Raw genomic sequence first — 20,165 nt, forward strand, 5'->3', positions numbered from 1 at the left:
ATCAAACTCCAAAATGACTCTGCCACGACTAGGAGAGAACAGTGCAGCACAAGACTCATGGAGCCCGGCCGGACGCACAGCCCCTGGGACGCAGGGGCAGCCCTACCAGAGCCAGGGTCAGTGGGCTTGCCCATCACCCCTGCAGCCCTTCCCCTGCCTCAGCTCCCTCCCTCCAAGGGGCAGACGACTGCCAGTGATCAAAGAGTCATGCTTTGGCCTGTGGAATGGACACAGAAATGGCAGCCAGGGCAGCCTCGGGGGAGTGTCACAGCCTCCTGCACTGTGCAGTATTGGTCTCCGTGTTCTCACCACATATGGAGGGAAGGTCACCATCACACGCTCCCTGGATCTTCAAAGAAGCGGCTGCTGCTGCTAAGTCACTTCAGTCGTGTCCGACTCTGTGTGACCCCATAGACGGCAGCCCACCAGGCTCCCTGTCACTGGGATTCTCCAGGCAAGAACACTGGAGTGGGTTGCCATTTCCTTCTCCAATGCATGAAAGTGAAAAGTGAAAGTGAAGTCACTCTCAGTCATGTCCAACTCCTCGCAACCCCATGGACTGCAGCCTACCAGGCTCCTCCGTCCATGGGATTTTCCAGGCAAGAGTACTGGAGTGGGTTGCCATTGCCCTCTCTGTCAAAGAAGCTAGCTTATCTCTTTTCACAAAGTTCCTTCACCTTCCATTTCTTCTTTCCCAAACTCATAGGTTTTCCCTGAATTCCTGCCAAGAGGCTATGGGTTTCCCAGAAAGAGGAGAAATGACCCAGAAAGACCCCAAATGAAGAAAGGGGAGTCTCATTTAGGGGTCTCATTTAGGTTACTATAAATAGGCTCCTTATCTCCTCTCTGCCTCAGTTTTCCTATCTGTTAAATGAGCAGAGACATTACTTTGCCAACAAAGATCTGTCTAGTCAAAGCTATGTTTTTTCCTGTAGTCATGTATGGATGTGAGAGTTGGACTATAAAGAAAGCTGAGCGCCGAAGAATTGATGCTTTTGAACTGTGGTGTTGGAGAAGACTCTTGAGAGTCCCTTGGAAAGCAAGATCCAAACAGTCCATCCTAAAGGAAATCAGCCCTGAATATTCACTGGAAGGACTGAAGCTGAAGCTGAAACTCCAATATTACGGCCACCTGATGCAAAGAGCTGACTCATTTGAAAAGACCCTGATGCTGGGAAAGATTGAGGGCAGCAGGAGAAGAGGGTGACAGAAGATGAGATGGTTGGATGGCATCACCGACTCAATGGACATGAGTTTGAGTAAACTCCGGGAGTTGGTGATGGACAGGGAGGCCTGGCATGCTGCAGTCCATGGGGTTTCAAAAAGTCAGACATGACTGAGCGACTGAACTGAAATGGGACTTCAGATGATAGTTATGAGCATAGAAACATAAAGAGGGGACGACTCTTTGTAAGCGCCCACAGCGAGTCACACCAAGGAGCAATCATCTTCCTGAGGATGCTGGACAGGGACCAGGCCCTGCTACTTAGGAAGCACTGAAGTCCTGCGGCCCTTGTCCCCTTGCATGCATGCATGTTCTCAGCTGGCATTTCAGGGAGACCCCAAACTCCACGTCCCCCTGCGACATCAGTGAGTCCCTCTACCTGCTCCGCACTCCTCCAGCACTTTAAGAGATTGACAGCCTGAAGTCCCAGCAGCGCCAGGCAGCATTCTCTGGACTCTGCCAGGCTTGGTGGGGTAGGAATGGTGAGCAGAAAGCAAAATAAGCAGCTCATGGGACTGAGGAAACACATACAGGATGGCACTGCAGCCGGGGCCACCACCAGCCCCACTCATGGATGGGAGACTTTGCCATCTGGTATTCTCACAAGAAAGGGAGACCATGATGGAGGAAGGCATGCCCATGGCTCACCCCCTAGCACCTGGCATTCCTGATTTCTTGTGAACTCTGCAAGAAACACTTGGTGGCTGGGCCCATCCCAGCCAGGCCAACGAGACATTTCTGAGGCAAGAAGACGTATGCGAGTTTCAATATGAGTAGAACATCCTTTCTGAAGCCAAGATTTCATTCTTGCTGGGACAGTAGTAGCAGTTCTTTGAAACACAAATAAATACAGATGGGCCAGTAGCAGGGGGAGCAGGGTGAAGTCTTTCAAGAAATGAGTAAGAGGCGGTATAGTTTTATTGGAATGGTGGTAGGTAAGCTCGCCCCACTGACCCAGCACAGCATGGAGCTTGAGATGGGAAACATCACTGTTCAGTTGGAGCCTCTCTGAAGGATATTTTCTTAGAGGGAAGTTAAGCCCTGTAAGCTTAACTAGAAATGTGAGGTCTACTGGCACACATGCCTCTCTCACTCTTGTTGATTATCAAAGCAGGGACCCCTCAAAACTGAGGTCTTCTGGAATGAGAAGAAAGGCAAGTGCGGAGATTCCCTTGTTCAAGTTTGCTTCCCAGAGTCACTGCTTCTAGAGGCCTGACAGATCACTGAGGAAGCAAGTGAGTATGTCCAGGAAGCTTAAGTTCAATGACAAGGGTACTGGGTATGACATCAATGCTGTGAAGCCTTTCTAGAATAAATCTTGCTCCTCTCCTCAATTGGCACCGTGTGGCAGCCCTGATCTCTTCCACTGTGGGGTCCCATACTGCTATGGGACTGCTCAGATAGCCACAACAGTTTGCTCTTTCCCTTCCTGCCAAAGTTCCTCTGGTAAAAACCAGTTTCCAGCATATTAAATTACTTTCATTTTGGCCTTTTAACACTCCCCTTGGCTGTTTTCTTCTTGGCTCCATCTGGACTTTGGGAAACGAATATCTTTAATACCCACTCATTAAATGTCCACTCTGCCAGCTGGTCCTCTGGCCTCTGGAAGGACCGCCAGCCTGGGCAGCCAGAGGACCCCACAGATCAGTGCCTGAGATACCACTCAGGGAATATTAGCAGTAATGGCTCAATCTGGACCCTACCCATTAAAGGACGATTGTGAGTTTTAAGTAGATGTCATAGAGTCTGGAAATTTGTAGCCAAAACCACATCTCCGTTCACATACTGGATTTGGGACACGGGGAAGGACTCACCCATGCTTTCCAGGAGTGGGTGCCAGGAGGATCTCTCTTCCAGCCTCGTTGTGGGGCAGCAGCTGAGCGACGTACCTGCCCGACGGCTGCAGGTGCCGATGCACCGAGACGGCCAGCCGGCAGTGCTCACTGCTGCTCCTCATCCATGGGCTCAGGATCGTGTGCTTGGAGTTTGCCGAGGTGTTGAGGAGGAGGAAGGCGCCTGCCAAGAGACATGGAGAATGAGTCTGCAGTGTGTCCGGATGAGAGGACCAGCGTCAGATCTGTGGTGGGATTAGAGAGACCAACGGCATTAGAGTCAGCGATGCTGGAAGTCTTCCTCCAGCCCCTCACCATCTTCACACAGCCAATCTCTTCCCCGCTCTCTTAGGCTGTTTCTATAAAAAGTAGAGCCTGAGGCAAAGATGGTGATCCGGGGCTTATCATTAGGCAGACCGAGCTTCTCACCTCAGCTTCCCTAGGCACTAGTTCTCTATCTTTGAGTCTCAGGTTTTCATCTGTAACACGGGCAGCCTAAGAGAGTCGCTCACTCCATGTATGATCCCAGAGTGGAGCTAGGACATCAGTTACACCTCATAAACCTCCAGGTGTGGGATCCCCAAACCTCACTAACCAGAACACTCTGGGGCATCTCAGGCCACCCAGTGGGTCACAGTTTAAATCTGAGCTGACCTGAGTTCTCCATATGACACTCAAGCCAACTTCAGACTCAACTGATATCTGTTGGACAATTCAGAGTTTCTGAGGAATGTATGGGTTGGCTCCAGGCTCTCAAATAGTTATGACCAGTTCAAGATTTTCTTTGTGTGGCCTATTTTGGTCACTTATTTTGTAGCTAAGATCATGGCTATAACTCCTTTGCTTATTAGCTACATGATCTAGAGCGAAGCATTAACTTTTTCTTGTTTCAGTTTCCTCATGTATAAAAATGGCGTGGGAAGGGTTGGCCAAACTCAACAATTTCTTAAGACACATTTCAACCCCTTTGTCTATGAATCATGTGAATCTGCAACTATTCTCCACAAAGTGAAGTCGCTCAGTCATGTCCGACTCTTTGTGACCCCATGGACTGTAGCCTGCCAGGCTCCTCTGTCCATGGGATTTTCCAGTCAATAGTCCTGGAGTGGATTGCCATTTCCTTCTCCAGGGGATCTTCCCAACCCACGGATCGACCCCAGATCTCCCACATTGTAGACAGACGCTTTGGCAATCCACTCCAGGACTATTGCCTGGAAAATCCCATGGACAGAGGAGCCTGGTAGGCTATAGCCCATGGGGTCACAAAGAGTCTGGTAGGCTACAGCCCATGGGGTCACAAAGAGTCGGACACAACTGAGTGACTTTACCTTACCTTACCTTACTGTCTGAGCTACCAGCGAACTCCTTTCTCCACAAAGAGAGCCCTACAAATCCATCCTGGTGCCATGTCTGTGGCAAAGTTTCCCTCTGGGGCAAGCCAACCGTAATACCAGCAGCACAGGCCAAGTGACCTGCACAAAACCTGTATTTATGGGGATTACTGTTGGCATAAAACCACAGCATTATTTTATTGTTCCTGGTATTCCTTCTGATGCATTAATATCACTTGCCACACTTCTCCATTGAAGTTTTGGACCATTAGATGCTGCTCCTTTTGCAGTGAAAGCCTGTCTCCTAACATCCTTGATTTCTCCTGTGGGAACCAGCTAACGAGTGTTCAGCTTCTTTAACCACTCCCAGCACACAGAATTAGTCTCCTTTGCAGATAACCCAATTTATCGAGTAGGCAAAGGAACCGTACTTTTCATTGATAAAGAATGATATGGAGGAAAGAAGGGGATTTATACCAGAAGCTAAGTATTTCCAAGGACACATATTGTGTCAGGAATTTGGAGAGTTGTTATATTCTGGAAGTAGGTAAATATGACTTCTAGTTACAATCAGGATGAAGTCAGCACAAGACTGTTTCTGAACTGAATCAGGGACATGGGTCAGTACTGGAAACTAAACCCTCTGTAATTAGTGGGAAGTTTCAGCATGGTGCACAGGCCTTTGAAAAGTGCTTTCTGACCCTCAGTAAATAATCTGTATTATTATCCTATTTTACCATGGGGAGACATTCTTGTTATGGGCACAGAGGTTAAAAAAAAAAAAAAAAAGATAGTTAGAATCAAAGACTCAGAATTAGAAAGCACTTTAGGATGATCCAGTGTAATGCCCTTGCTTTTCTAGAGAAGCAGACTGGAGATCCGAAGTGGGAGATAACTTGTATAAAGTCTCAACTTGAAAGTCCAAACCAGATTCCAGGTCCCTAATCCAAGCTCTTTCCCTTGCATCTTTCTCACTGCCCCACTGTATTCTTTATCCTAAAATGAAATGTAAGCAGGGTGCCTTGTGGCCAAGTTGTATAACACAGGAGCCGAGAAGGATGGGACAGGAGAAAGACAGGCAGATGGACTCTCCACTCCAGAACAAATCCATTTGTTCACTGGCCTCTTTACTCACTCCTTTCTGCCCTCAGATTTCATTTATTAGATGCCTACTTTGAGTAAACATCCAAGCACTGGCTCGGCCCTGGGGACACAGATATGAACCAGACACGGTTCTGGACTTCAAGAAACTCTAGGTCCCATAGGGGTGATGAGACGTCTGCACTAACTTTAATCAAAGGTAGAGGTTATAGAGTCATAAGACACATACAGACAAAGTACTTCGGGAGGCTCCACAAAAGATATTAGGTTCAGTTGGGAAGATTCATAAAGAAGATGATCTTTGAGGTAGGTCTTTAAAGGAGAGACAAACAAAGATATTGGCAGAAATGACTGTGCAAGATTTGAGAGGAAGAGGAGTCAAGGCAGAAATGTAGAAAATGTGTCATGGCATTTGGATGCAGAGTAGGGCACATGAAGAGAAGGCTGGGAAATAAGGAAGGGTGACGCGTGTGGACCAGACCACAGAGAACATTTCATTCCCAGCTGAAAATGTTCATCTATACTTTGGACAATAGGGAGCCAGAAAAGATTTTTGAGCAGGATAGGGACCTCATCAGAGTGGTGCTTCAGGAAGATTAATCTGGTATGGTGGGTGAGAGGCAGGATCAAAACTGACCCAACCTCAACCTCCACCACCCGTCCACACCAGGCAAGGACAAGACTCAATGCAAATGTGATGTGTTTAGTATGTTATGTTGTAAGCAAAGGTGCTGTGTTAGGGACAACTCCGGAATCTACCGAGGCTTCCAACCATCTATCTGTTCAGAGCAAATGAGAGCTCTGGAAGTACCTCTGGGGCACCACATACTTTGGGGTGCATTCTGAGCTTAGGATGAAGCCACATATGCCACATATAAGGAAGCAACAGTAGTGTGTCTGGGTCTGAGACACTACGCTGGTATTTTTCTTTGGGAAAAAGTTGGATTGAAACCAGCTTTTTGAGCTACTGAGAGAAAGAATGCAGGCAAAATAAAAGAGGTGCTTCCCTTTTTTGTCAGTGAGTACACACTGATGAGTGGGTATTAAAGATATTCGTTTAAACCCTGGGAAACTCGAGCTCCCAATAGGAGCAAATCAAGCTGAAGTTGCTGGGGCTTGGGGCTCATCCTCTCCACTGTCCCTCCCTCCTGGATGTGAAAACACATGTAAATTCTGTCCTTGTGATTCAGTACCTCAATAATGAGACTCTTTCAAAGCTGACTGGAAGATGGATTACTTTTCCAGTTCTAATACGTGAGATGATGTTTATATGAATTTTATTTTGTGCAACTGGACTATCAATAAGGGACTGAGCTTAAAGTATTTTCACTCTCAATAAAACTCTATAGTTGAGAGCTATCTCTTCATCAGCAGCTTTCCTCTACCCCTAAAAAATAAAATAAAAGGAAAAAATACATTTCATAAGCTCCTTGGGATATTGTCAGTATAAATCTTTTAAAGTCAGTGAGAATTTATCTCTCCTCTTCCTCTTTCCCATTTCCTGTTTATTTTGCTCAGAATAGCTTGGGGCTATGGGAAGGCTCCTGGGCTCCCTTCTAATTAAGAAGGATGGCCTGGCAGCTCACAGACCTTCTCCCAGAGTGGGCCATAGGGGGTGGAGAAGCAGATCAAAGAGCCCTGCTTACCGGGTGCCACGATCATGGTTTCCTTATTACGGGACTGTGTTGATGTGTTCAGTGATTAAATATGAAATAGTTATTATTTTTACCTCTGGTCACAGGCATAGGGATGTGTCACTCTCATCCAAGCCAGCAGGGCTCAAATTATGAGACAGAAACCAAGGGGCATGAATCTTGAGATCAGACAGACTCTTTTATATTCAGGCTCTATCTCTATTCCATTCTAGGCTTTAGACAAATTGTTTAACCTCTTTAAACCTTAGTTTGCTCAGATTTAATATGGCTAGAGCCTACCTCCTATGGCTGTCATGGAGATTAAACTGAACTGCATGTGTGAAAGTGGCTAGTACAGTGTCTGGCCCTTAGTAGATACGTGATGAATGTTGATTTCCTGCTTTGAGGGGTGTCAATCTGGAGTTCCTTTTATCTATCCCTAAACTTAAAGTCAGAGGACCAAATTTCAGCCCTGGCTCTGCTACTACCAAGGTTTCTTTGTTTGTAAAATGAAAAGGTTGGATAGAATCTCTCTGAGGACCCTTAGGGCTCCAAACTGTCAGTAATTCTATCTGCCTGCCTAGAATATTATTAATCTAAAGGAAACATGTCAAGTCTCCAAGCCCCTAAGTCCTAAAGACTTCTTCTCCTAATTTACCTCTCTGAGGCTTCTAAACCAACAGTTTCAATCAATTGACCAAATATTCTGTGAACTGTGATTCCCGGTTCTGCTTCCTCTCTTCTAATTTACACGAACTTGTTACAGGACTGGTACCACCTCTAAATGTTTCATATTTAACACAATGCATGCCATATGGCAAGCACTCAATGCCTTTAAAAATCAAAGTAATATATACATAAAGCAAGGAGTCAAGTAGTTCAGAGTGGCTCATATAATAATAATAATAAAACTATCCCCAATCATGCTCCTCACACCAAGTCCCAAAAATACTTTTAAGGATTTCTAATGTCTTTGACCAGCTGCTTTCATAATTCTAGATATTATGATCAGAGTGTTATTTGTTGGTGCAACAACTTTAGACTCATTAACGTTGATGGTACAGTAAGAAAAATGATCCTATCCCCCTTCTATTGGGTTGGTCAAAAAGTTCATTTGAGTTTTTCCGCATGATCTTAATAATTCTTTATTTCTTAAATTTGTTTTTACTTTTTTAAAGTTACTTTCCTTTTTAACTCTTCATGGCAAATTTATCATTTGTTCCATCAGCTTTACACAGTATCACCTGACTCTCCTCCCTGGAAGATGACGCCATTAGCCTTCCTGCTCTTCCAGACTTTTTCACATCCACCTCCTAAAGCAGCTGTGTTTTCCTCTATATTGTCAAGGTTGTGGAAGAATGATTAAGTCTTGTGTTTTGCTTACAGGTTGATGCTAAATGTTGAAAATTAATAACAGAGCTTTTTATATTGTAAACTATATACATATTTTCACTGCAGTGAACAAAGTTATATTTATAAATGTCTTTATTGGTCCAGTAATACATACCACTCCACAGAGAATGTTTCTAATATCAAGATGAAATGAATATTCATTCTCTCTCTCTTGGTCTTAACATTGTCACCTGCCAAAATTGTGGCACATTATAATTTGCCTTATATTTGAATCAGGAGTCTCCTGTGCAGTTTGTTTTTCCAGAAATTTCTGATTGGTTTTCTCTTTATTTTCTATCCGCCTTTTGCACTATATCACTAACGCTTCTACAAATTCCTTGAAGAATCTCTCCCTTCTTCTCGAAGACTCTGACTTTCTGTTTTTAATTTATACCAGTTGTTTTCTGGGCCTCCAATACAGCTATTATGGAATTTCTCTTCCATTAGTCCCACCATCCTGGGAAATTTCAAAAACTTCTTTGAGAATCTTTGGCTATCTCCAATATTTTTATTTTGTTTTCACACTTGGTTGATAGATTGTTAGGCTATAGTTTCCAGATCAGAAGTTTTGCTTCAGAAATTTAAAGGTCTAGCTTTAGTGTTGTTGAGCATCTGTGTGACTGAGGTGAAGTCTGAGGCTGGTTTTACTGTAATTTTTTTTATAGTCAACCTGCTTTTTTTTTTTTCCCCGCTTTGGAAACCTTCAGGACCTTTCTTTAATACTGAGGTACTTGAATTTCGGTACAATGGATCTAGGAATGGATCTCTATAAAAATTCTGCAGTGACATTTGGTAGGCTCTTTCAATCTGAAAATACATTTCTTTCTTTTATTTCTGGTAAATCTGTTGTATTATTTCTCTGATATTTTCATTGCCCTCTTCTCAGTCTTAAATCTTTCTGAAGACATTTATCTCTCAAGCTAACTTGTTAGCGACTTTATCTTTGTTTTCTCTAGGGTCAGTTTTTTAATGTTGATATTTCTTTTTCATTCTGCTGGGCTATCACATGTAGGGTGGTCCTGGCTCAGCCCCTCATATAGAAACAGGAGAGGCTAGGAGTACTTCTAGAAACTTCTCTACCCATAGTTAGTGCTTGCCCTTCATGTCAGCATTGGCTTGATGGACTGTGGGGAGCCGGCCACCCTGCAGCACCTGCTCCCCAACTCCAGCATCGTGGACTCATCTTCATTCTCTGCATGAGCAATGAACACTCCCAAGAGTAGCCCTGGGTTTCTAGGTCCACTTGAATTTTTTAGAGAAAAGTCTTTGTTTCTCTCCCTTGTGGTTAGGTATCTTACTAATTTTTCATCCGGTAAACTGGGGTTGAAGGGAAGTGACCATATGAGTTAACACACCACAGAGAAATCACATTCTTCCTCCTGACTCTCATCCTTCCTTCCAGAGAATCACTTATCAGTACCCACTGTGGTGCTGCCCAGCAGAGGAAGGCCCCTTCCTCTGCTCCAAAGCGAGCATCTTCTCATCTTATTTCCTCTGTCAACAGCTTCCATCTCCTCTTTGTGCTCTAGAAGTCACTCATAGATCCCCTCCTGTTCTGTTTGCCATTCAAGGTTTATTCCTCCTTTGAATCTTTTATTATCACTTTAGTGGGATTACAGGAGAGAAGAAGAAAAAAGTGTGCTCAGTCCACCATCCTGAACCAGAAGTCTCTTAATCATATTCTTTGCGTGAGGACATGAATAAACAAATGTATGAATGGACAGATTTCTATCTCAATAAATCACATGATTCTGGCACCACTGGTTGTCTATATTGAAATTAAACTATTAAATCATTATTTCAAGCTATTACTTGATCACAATTCCATTTGTATTAGGCGGGGCTTAAGGAATAGCAGAAGTTTATTGGCTGGAATGTGGACAGAAGTGCAACATGGTGCAAGGTGTAGCATGGGGAATGATGCCGTGCCATCCCCCAGGGTGTGTTCCACAGAACACTAGCCCCACAAGGTGTTAATAGGTATTATGGGAAAGCTCTGGGATCAAGAAAGGTTGAGGATTATTGGGTTAAACAAAAGTAGACAGGCTTTTTCCTTGTGGGACTTCCTAGAAACTTAATACGCCAATAAGAGTTTTGACTCTTTGAGACTGAAACATAAAACAAAGATTTCCGAAACTCCTCAGGGAACAGAATCTTTTGCTATGGTGTATAATGCACCACGGAATATGCTTTGAAAACCCGACTCTATTCCATTTGTGCTCTAGAGACCATTTGCAGAAAGTGAGAAAGGGAAAAAAAAACCATCGTGATAAGAATTAAAGTAGTATAGAAGTGAATAACATATCTCTACCATCTCTTAAATTGTAAAGCTCTGTTTGTATGACTTTCAAACTGTCCTCCCATCAACATCTAAGATTCTTGTGGCAGAATCATGCTTTTGGAAAGGCTCCTCTGGGTTACTACTTTGGTCTCTCTACCTGAGGATACTTAAAAATGCTACATTCTATATCTGACTTTCAGAATGTCAGAGCTAGAAACAGACATGATGGTCACATAGCTAGCCCCTTGCTCTAACGGGGAGAAAGCAAAGAAGCTAAGGACTTGCCCAAGGTCATACAGCAAATCAGTGGTGGATCTGGAACTAACAGCCAGATTTTCAGATCCTGCCCAGTGGAACACTCAGTAGCCGCCTGCCCGTGTCAGAGGTCTATGATGGTGTTTTGGTCAAATGTTCTATGGCTTGGTCTCCAGCTGTCCCAGACATCACTTTCTTTCTTTTCACTTTCACAATTCTAAGGATCTGGCCCATCTATCTGCCTATCTCAGATTGAAGGAAACAGATTAAAGCCTGGGCAGGGGGCACCCAGACAGATGACGTATCCTCTGGAAATCACTCCTGGGGGCTTAGGGTGGTCCTTCAAGTCTGGGAAGTATTTGAGGGTCTCCTCTGTTCATGTGGTCTTATGAAGTACCAAACCAGATTGGGAACACTGAAAAAGTTCCTTTATTGTTTATTTTTAAAATTTGAGTTCTGCTACCCTATGTAATCTCAACTCAGGTTTTAGGTTTTAGTTCAGACTTTTGAAATATATAGGAAGGAGTAGTTAGGATTGTCCTTATCGCCATGCCTTGTCTAAAAGTGGGATAACTTAGGAATCTAGACCTAGAGTTCTTGCTAGTTATTTAGCCCAGCTGTTTCACCTTGCAGGTGAGGACACTGAGGCCAGAGGGTTGAAGAGATGTCCCTGGGTTCCACAGCAGGCAGCTGAGCTGTGTTAGGCTCCGGCTCCTCCAGTTCCAGACTGGTGCACCCTTACTGTCTCACACTGCTACGGTGTCAAATATTCGGTATAAGCTCCACTACCGTCCACCACCAGGAATTAAATGTACTGCTTTACTGCGCCTTTATGAGGAAGCACCTGAAGAGTAATGGAACTGATTTTTGAGGTCTAATGACAGAATGAACAAGTGTGTTCATTAAGGGAGGAAAGGGAGGTAGCAGTTGATTTTTCTTAACAGTATTATTAATCTTAACATTATGAATTCAGCTGTAGCCAAAAGTGGTAGTACACTTGCCTATTTGGTGGATTGCTGTAAACTACCTCTCAGGTCCAGGCTAACTGTGGCAAAAGTTGCCTAGAAATGGTAAAATACACTTATGCTTATGTGTGTATACAGTAAATATATGCATATTTGTGTGTGTATGTGTATACATACTTTATAGTGTGTATATATGTATACATACACACACACACACGTGTGTGTGTATCCTGTATATGTGTGTATATTCAGGTAGACCCCATTTTAGATCTCTGATCCTGTTATAAAGAACAAATCTTTTGGCAGGGAGAGAGACATACTTTTCTTTGTTTTTGTTTTTTTAACCCATAGGTTTCATTTAAGAAAAACAGACCAAAAATCTTTATATACTGCCTCTGTGTTCTGGGGAGTCAGCAAAAAAAGATAATAAAAGGCAAAGCCAATAAATAGAAGGAAACAAGCTGAAGTGCTGAGAAACCTCTTTTCCCTAAGAGCTCATTGTGGTAATCCTCAAGGAAAATAGAACAGCACTTGATCTGATGAGAGGGAGAAAGGAGAAGCCAGATGAAAACTAAACAATTGATTTAATTCAATGAGAAGCAAGAGGCAGGAGAGGTAAAAGTATCTGCTGCTATCGGGGTTGGGAAGGGAGGAGTTAGGGGACAAAGTGCCTTTGGTGTGACAAGATCCACTTTAGATGGAGACAAGCATGAAATCAAGTTTTCCCTTTTCCATGTAGGTTTGTAGCTCTGGAATCAGATTGTTCAATTTCTGCCTTAAGTCCCAGATGTCAGGGTATAAAAATCTTTCATGTTATTTTTAAAATTTTGCTAAGAGGTATCAGATTTTATCACTTTATTTGTGTAGTTCGTTGAATTTTTTAAAATTAAAAAAATTTTAAAGCAATTTTGGACCCATGTTCTTATGGGAGTGTAACAGGATCTCAGCCTCTTATAATAATTTCTGACATTCTGTGTGCTGTGGCTCTCAGACACTCCAGTGTTGAGGAAGGAACACAAACTCTGGGCAAATGCTGACAAGGGAAGGGAAGCGAGGGAAGGCCACCAGGTCACCACATGCCACTCTGGGAATGACCCACAGGGCACCAAGAGGCCATCCCACCCAACTCTTTGTCCTTTGGAAGAGGGAGCTCACATGCAGGAAGGTGAAGGAACTGTCTGAAGAGGGTTAGGCAGAGGAAAATGGCTAGGTTGAGCTCTCAAAGGTTCTAGAAAGATCTGGCTTCTTCTAACTGGTCTTCTCACTTCCTACTCACGCTCCCCCCATACATTCTGCAAACAGCAGCCAGAGCCATCTTCTTAAATAGGATTTAGTTGGTCACAGTCCTTTTAAACTCTTCAATAGTGTCCCACTGACAATAGATTAAATTCAAGTTCCTTCCTATGATTTACAAGGAAGGTCAGAGGGGAACAAACCTGTGGCAGATATCATAGGTTGGCTCACTTAGCACCCTCACCAACTTCCTTCTCTCTTTCCTTTCTCTTTTACTGAGACTGGAAGTTTAAAAACGACTTGATTTAACAGGCCTTCCTTATAGACCACTGACACAGTACTAGCCTATGAAATGTAAGCAGAATTGTGCTTATAAGGTGGCCAGAATTAGCTAATAAGAACACAGGACACTCAGTTAAATGTAAATTTCAGAAAAATAATGAATAATTTTTTCAGCACAAAAATATTACATGGGGGCATACTTATATTTAAAACATTATTTATCGCTTATCTGATGCTCACATTTAACTGGACAGCCTATATTTTATCGGGCGAGCCCATGTTCTGGAAAATTTGGGGAAAACCTTCCCTCTCTGCCTCTTTTTCTTCTTGCCTGGAATGTGGACTTAATGCCTGGAGGTGTGGTAGCTGTCTTGTGACTATGAAGCAACAAGCATAAGCACACAAACTGGAAAGGTAACAAGAGTTGTCACTGATGGTGTTTTGGACATTTGTACCATTGCCTGCCCAAGATCTTTATCTGGCTAAGCCACTGTGGTGAGGGCTTCTGTTTTTATAACTGATGCTCTGTGATCAGGGATCTTGTCTGTCTTGGGCCAGCTGTCTAGTGCCTAACACAATGACAGGGACAGTGCTCCTTCAACAAACATTTCCTAAATGGGTAAAGACATTACACTTAACAAAAACGCATGTAATTCACTTATTTCCTTGTATCTTATCTAAAATAGTGTCATTCTTATTTTATGTTAGAAAGAACATTTCCCCTCTTGAACTGACTGGTGGTTATAGAAGGAGTATTACTTGCCACACAAAACAAATAATTTTTTAAATGTCTGGAAGTTTGGACACTTAACGTCAGTGTTTTTCAAATCATGGTTTGTAACCCTTTAGTGGGCCATGAAATCAACTTAGTGGGTCATGACCAGCATTAAATAAAAAAGATAGGAAGGAAGAAGAAAGGAAGAGGGAAAAAAAGAAATTAAAAAATATCCATATTGTAATTTCCCCTTGGGAAATAATGGCTGCTGATCTATATACACACACACACACACACACACAAAATCACACACGTTTCTGTATACTATGCTGTTATATAAAATATATTTCTTACTGTGGGTTATGGTTAAAAATAATTGAAAGGCTCAAGATGAGTATTGTTCAAATTTCAAATGTTCATACATGGAAAGTATACTGGGTGGGTCTGTTCCCTGAACTACCTCTCATTAGGTGGGTGATTTGGGGAGAAGAAATCTATTTGGACAGAATTTTGTGATTTATAAAACTCGCCCACACAAACAATCCTATAACAACTCCATGAAAGATGCTTTCCCAGTTGTGGCTATTCCTGCCACGGCAGCCATTAGCCACATGTGGCTACTGAGTACTTGAAAAGAGGCTGATGAAACTGAGAAACTGAATTTTTCAATTTATTTAATTTTTAAAACTTTAAATTTAATTTAAAAATTAAACTTAGAAGCCAACACTTGATTTAGTCATTAGAAAAACATGTTTGGAACAACTTGGATATGTGAATCTAACTTTTCAATCATAAATTTTATGAAATACAGACCCACTATTTAAAATGAAAATTTAGCCTCAAATTGAGTAAATTAAAGCATATACTAGATTTCAGTGATTTAGTACAGAAAAAATACACAGTATTTTATGAATAGTTTTATATTGATAACATGTTGAGATGACAATATTGAATATATTGAGTTTATATATTATTAAAATTAAGTTCATCTGTTTCTTTTTACTTTTTGTAATGCGGTTTCTACAGATTCTAAAGTTACATTTTTGGCTCATGTTATATTTCTACTAGTCAGCACTGCTCTGAGGATCAAGTGTCTTGCCCTAGGCCACTGGATGAGTCAAGTGCTTCAACCACCGTTATGATCCAGATCATGTGACTCAAAACTCATGGCTCTTTTTGCTAAACTACAAGTCACATCTCTAACAGGCCTCATTGTTACCTCTAAAAACAGTGGGGGTGAACTGTAGGACAATAATAATATAATGATGATGATGGCTAACATTTCATGTGTGCCTAACATGTCCTGGGTGATAGGTTAACGTTTAATAAGATTTACTGCATTTGATTTTACAACAGCTTGGTAAGGAGGCATGTGATTGTTATATCCACTTTTTAGATGAGGAAACTAAGGTTTGCAGATACCAATTAATCTGCCTATCAGCTCAAGGCAGCACAGTCTGAGGGGCCCAGAACCTGGGAGGTCCATACAAATGACTGAATACTAAACCCTTTCCCGAGATGATGGCCATCACAAAAGCATCTGGGCTCTGTGTGGGTAACAAGTAGCTGTATCTCCCAGAATCCTGTTAGATTAATTTCCTTTGGGAAATAATGTCTGCTGATCTTGCTGCTGATTCCAACACCATATAGTAGAAATCTCTAAGTGCCACAGTCTTTGAATAGACAGATAAGGCTCAAGAAGGTGACTTTGTATCTGAAAAATTTTCAACCAGAAAATTGAAATATGGGCTTCATTACTATGGGTGCTTATTTAAAGATCTATTTGCAATTTAAAATTAAGTTTAATAACAGCTTTCAAATATAGGGACAAATCATACTTTCCTCATGAAATTATTTTTATTTTGTTATAAACACTGTGCATACTCATTAAGTACAATTTAGGAAGAAAAAGTAAGACAAAACAATTCATCTGTGCCTCTGCTACTCGAACTTTGTATTGTGTTTGTTTCGTTCTTCCATATGTCTGTGTGCTTAGTAGCTGAGTCGTGTCTGACTCTTTGAGACCCCGTGGACTGCAGCCTGCCAGACTCCTCTATCCATGGGGATTCTCTAGGCAAGAATACTGGAGAGGGTTGCCATGCCCTCCTCCAGGGGATCCTCCCAACTCAGGGATCAAATTCAGGTCTCCCACATTGTGGGCAGATTCTTTACAGTCTGAGTCACCAGGGAAGCCCCATATGCATAGAATTTTAAAAATTTATAATTTCACCAAGGATACTTTTCCCTTTGCTCTTTCCTTTAACATTAGGTTATAAGCATTTTCTATATGCTATTTATGTAGGCTTTCCAAACATATATATATATATATACACATACATATATATATACACACATATATATATACTTGTATAATATTCCAATTCAGTGGACATAACATTTAAACTATTCTTTTAGTTTAGATAATTTGGTTGTTTCCAATTTTTTGTGATTATAGAAAAAGTTGTTCTCTTGCTCCCTTGAATAGTAGTCTTTTTGGACGGTCAGTCCCTCAACATGTATCAAAAACTTTAAACTATGCATATTCTTTGACCCAACAGTTCCTTTCTAGGAATTTGCTTTGAAAAAACAGTTATCCAAAAATACTTCTTTGCAAAGCTGCTTAGCACTAATTATGTGAGCAAATATTCAGAAATGGTAAATGTTGGACATAGAAGATTAGATAAGTAATGTATGGTGTATTCATGTGATGAAGTACTTCATGAAAACACTACAAATACTGTCTTAAAAGCAGATATATGATACATGTAGGGACTTTCCTGGTGGTCCAGTGGTTAAGACTCTGTGCTCCCAACAAAGGATACCTGGGTCTGATCTCTGGTCAGGGAACTAGATAACCACATGTCACAACTGAGAGTTTGCATGCCACAACTCAAGACCCCACATACCACAACTAAAAAGAGACTGCACACAACAACGAAGACCTGGCGCAGCCACATACATAAATAAATATGTCCGTGTAAGTTTAAAAAGTGGATATATGTGTTTGTTAGCCATCCGTATGTCTTCGTGGTACATATACACAATGGAGTATTACTCAGCCATTAAAAAGAATACATTTGAATCAGTTCTAATGAGGTGGATGAAACTGGAGCCGATTATACAGAGTGAAGTAAGCCAGAAAGAAAAACACCAATACAGTATACTAACACATATATATGGAATTTAGAAAGATGGCAATGATGACCCTGTATGCAAGACAGCAAAAAAGACACAGATGTGTATAGCAGACTTTTGGACTCAGAGGGAGAGGGTGGGATGATTTGGGAGAATGACATTCTAACATGTATACTATCATGTAAGAATTGAATCGCCAGTCTATGTCTGATGCAGGATGCAGCATGCTTGGGGCTGGTGCATGGGGATGACCCAGAGAGATGTTATGGGGAGGGAGGTGGGAGGGGGGGTTCATGTTTGGGAACGCATGCAAGAATTAAAGATATTAAAATTTAAAAAATGAAAAAAAACTTAAAAATAAATAAGGAATAGATGGGGAAACGGTGGAAACAGTGTCAGACTTTATTTTGGGGGGCTCCAAAATCACTGCAGATGGTGATTGCAGCCATGAAATTAAAAGACGCTTACTCCTTGGAAGGAAAGTTATGACCAACCTAGATAGCATATTCAAAAGCAGAGACGTTACTTTGCCAACAAAGGTCCGTCTAGTCAAGGCTATGGTTTTCCAGTAGTCATGTATGGATGTGAGAGTTGGACTGTGAAGAAAGCTGAGCACCAAAGAATTGATGGTTTTGAACTGTGGTGTTGGAGAAGACTCTTGAGAGTCCCTTGGACTGCAAGGGGATCCAACCAGTCCATTCTAAAGGAGATCAGTCCTGGGATTTCTTTGGAAGGAATGATGCTAAAGCTGAAATTCCAGTACTTTGGCCACCTCATGCGAAGAGTTGACTCATTGGAAAAGACTCTGATGCTGGGAGGGATTGGGGGCAGGAGGAAAAGGAACGACCAAGGATGAGATGGCTGGATGGCATCACTGACTCGATGGATGTGAGTCTGAGTGAACTCCGGGAGTTGGTGATGGACAGGGAGGCCTGGCGTGCTGTGATTCATGGGGTCGCAAAGAGTCGGACATGACTGAGCGACTGAACTGAACTGAAGGATTGTTAAATACTACTACTAATAATAATGATAACTTTCCTTGATTGACTACCAGACATTGTGCTTATCCATATTTAGGATCTAATTTAATCCTCAAGAACCCATGTGTTTGGTACTATTATTATCATCTTCTTTGTACAGATACAAAAATAAGTTTAGAGGGTTAGGTGACCTCTCAGGGCCAAAAAACTGGTAAGCAACAGAACCAAGACACAAACTTGTTATCTCCAGGGCTTGCACCATTAATCACCATGATATATTAATAATCAGGATGCTCACCATCTATTGTTAGATAGAAAAGGCATTTGCAAAATAATGTTGATAATATGATCTCGGTATGGTAAAATACATATAATAAATATATGTATATGGAAAAAGAAAATACTTGAGGATATTCACCAAAAGATTAAATGGGTAGCTCTGGATGGTGGAATATTTTTCTTTATATTTTTTTGAATTTTCCAAAACATCTGCTACTTTTTTGGTATTTATTATTGCAATAAAATGTATACAACATCAAATGTACTACTCTAACTATTTTAAGTGTACAAATCAGTAGCATTAAGTACACTCACAATGTTGTCATTAAACTGTCACAACCATACAATTCGAGAACTCTCTCATCACTCAGTTATCCACTTCCTGCCCCTGGTAATCTTTATTCTACTTTCTGTCTATGTGGATTTGACTACTTTAGGTACTTCATATAAGTGCAATGATATAGTTTTGTCTTTTTATGATGCTTACTTAGCATAATTTCTTCAAGAAATTCTTCAAGATATTTAGCTAAATTTCTTATTTAGCATAATTTCTTCAACGTTGTATCATGTGTCAGAATTTCATTTCTTTTTAAGGCTAAATAATATTCCATTGTGCATATATATATATACCACATTTTGTTTATCCATTCATCTGTTGCTGGACATTTGGATTGTTGTAAATAGCCAACAGGCTATTGTAAATAATGTTGCTATGAACATTGGTGTACAAGCATCTGTTTGAGTGTTTGCTTTCAATTCTTTTGGGGATATGCCTAGAAATGGAATTGCTGGGTCATATGATAATTCCATATTTAAGAAACACTAATTTTTGAGGAACTGCCAAACTGTTTACATTCCCATTGGTATTGTACAACAATATTAATTTCTCTACACTCTTAACCCAAATTCTTTTTTTTACTTTTTTAAAAATAATAGCCACCTAATGGGAATGAAGTGGCATCCACTGTAGTTTTGATTTGCATTTCCTTAATGGCTAGTGATGCTGAGCATCTTTTTATGTGCTTATTGGTCATTTGTATATCTTCTTTGGAGGAATGTCTATTTAAGTCCCTTGCCCAGCTTGTAATTGGGTTGTTTGTTTTCATCTGTCACTTTTTAAATTAGAAAGTAAACTACAGTGACTTTTATGAAGGATTTAAAAAATGCATATTTAATTGGGTGTTTCCCTACTTCTATACCTCGTGTTGCCTCTGGATTGAGGTTCATACTATCACAGTATAGGTCAGCCAGGCTCCATCTGCAGCCTCCTGCTTCACACAGGATGCTGCAGGTGTTCCAAACTTCCTGCAGACATCAGGTCTCTTTGCCTATGCTCTACATTTTGTAGAGACCGCATTCCCTTCTTTTCTTCCTCCTCATTGCCCTTCTTTATCCAGCTACATCCTAACCACCCTTTAAGAGTCAGCTCAGGGTTATTTCTTCAAATAATCCTTCCAAACCCTCCAGGCTAAGTGATGATCTTACTCATGCTTTTGCCACATGTTGTGGATGCCTCTGCCACTTA

At 41.5% G+C, this 20,165-nt stretch overlaps 1 protein-coding gene across 1 annotated transcript in view; it reads right to left on the minus strand.

The window, feature by feature from the left end:
- Window positions 1-20,165, minus strand: part of ALK (ALK receptor tyrosine kinase) — a 741,252-nt gene that overhangs the window by 328,644 nt on the left and 392,443 nt on the right. The window contains exon 4 of the mRNA XM_015093875.4: window positions 3,040-3,241. Coding sequence (XP_014949361.3) covers window positions 3,040-3,241 — 202 coding nt within the window. The remainder of the gene's footprint in view (window positions 1-3,039; window positions 3,242-20,165) is intronic.

The sequence above is a fragment of the Ovis aries genome, chromosome 3, assembly GCF_016772045.2.
Source record: "Ovis aries strain OAR_USU_Benz2616 breed Rambouillet chromosome 3, ARS-UI_Ramb_v3.0, whole genome shotgun sequence".
NCBI classification, from domain to species: domain Eukaryota; kingdom Metazoa; phylum Chordata; class Mammalia; order Artiodactyla; family Bovidae; genus Ovis; species Ovis aries.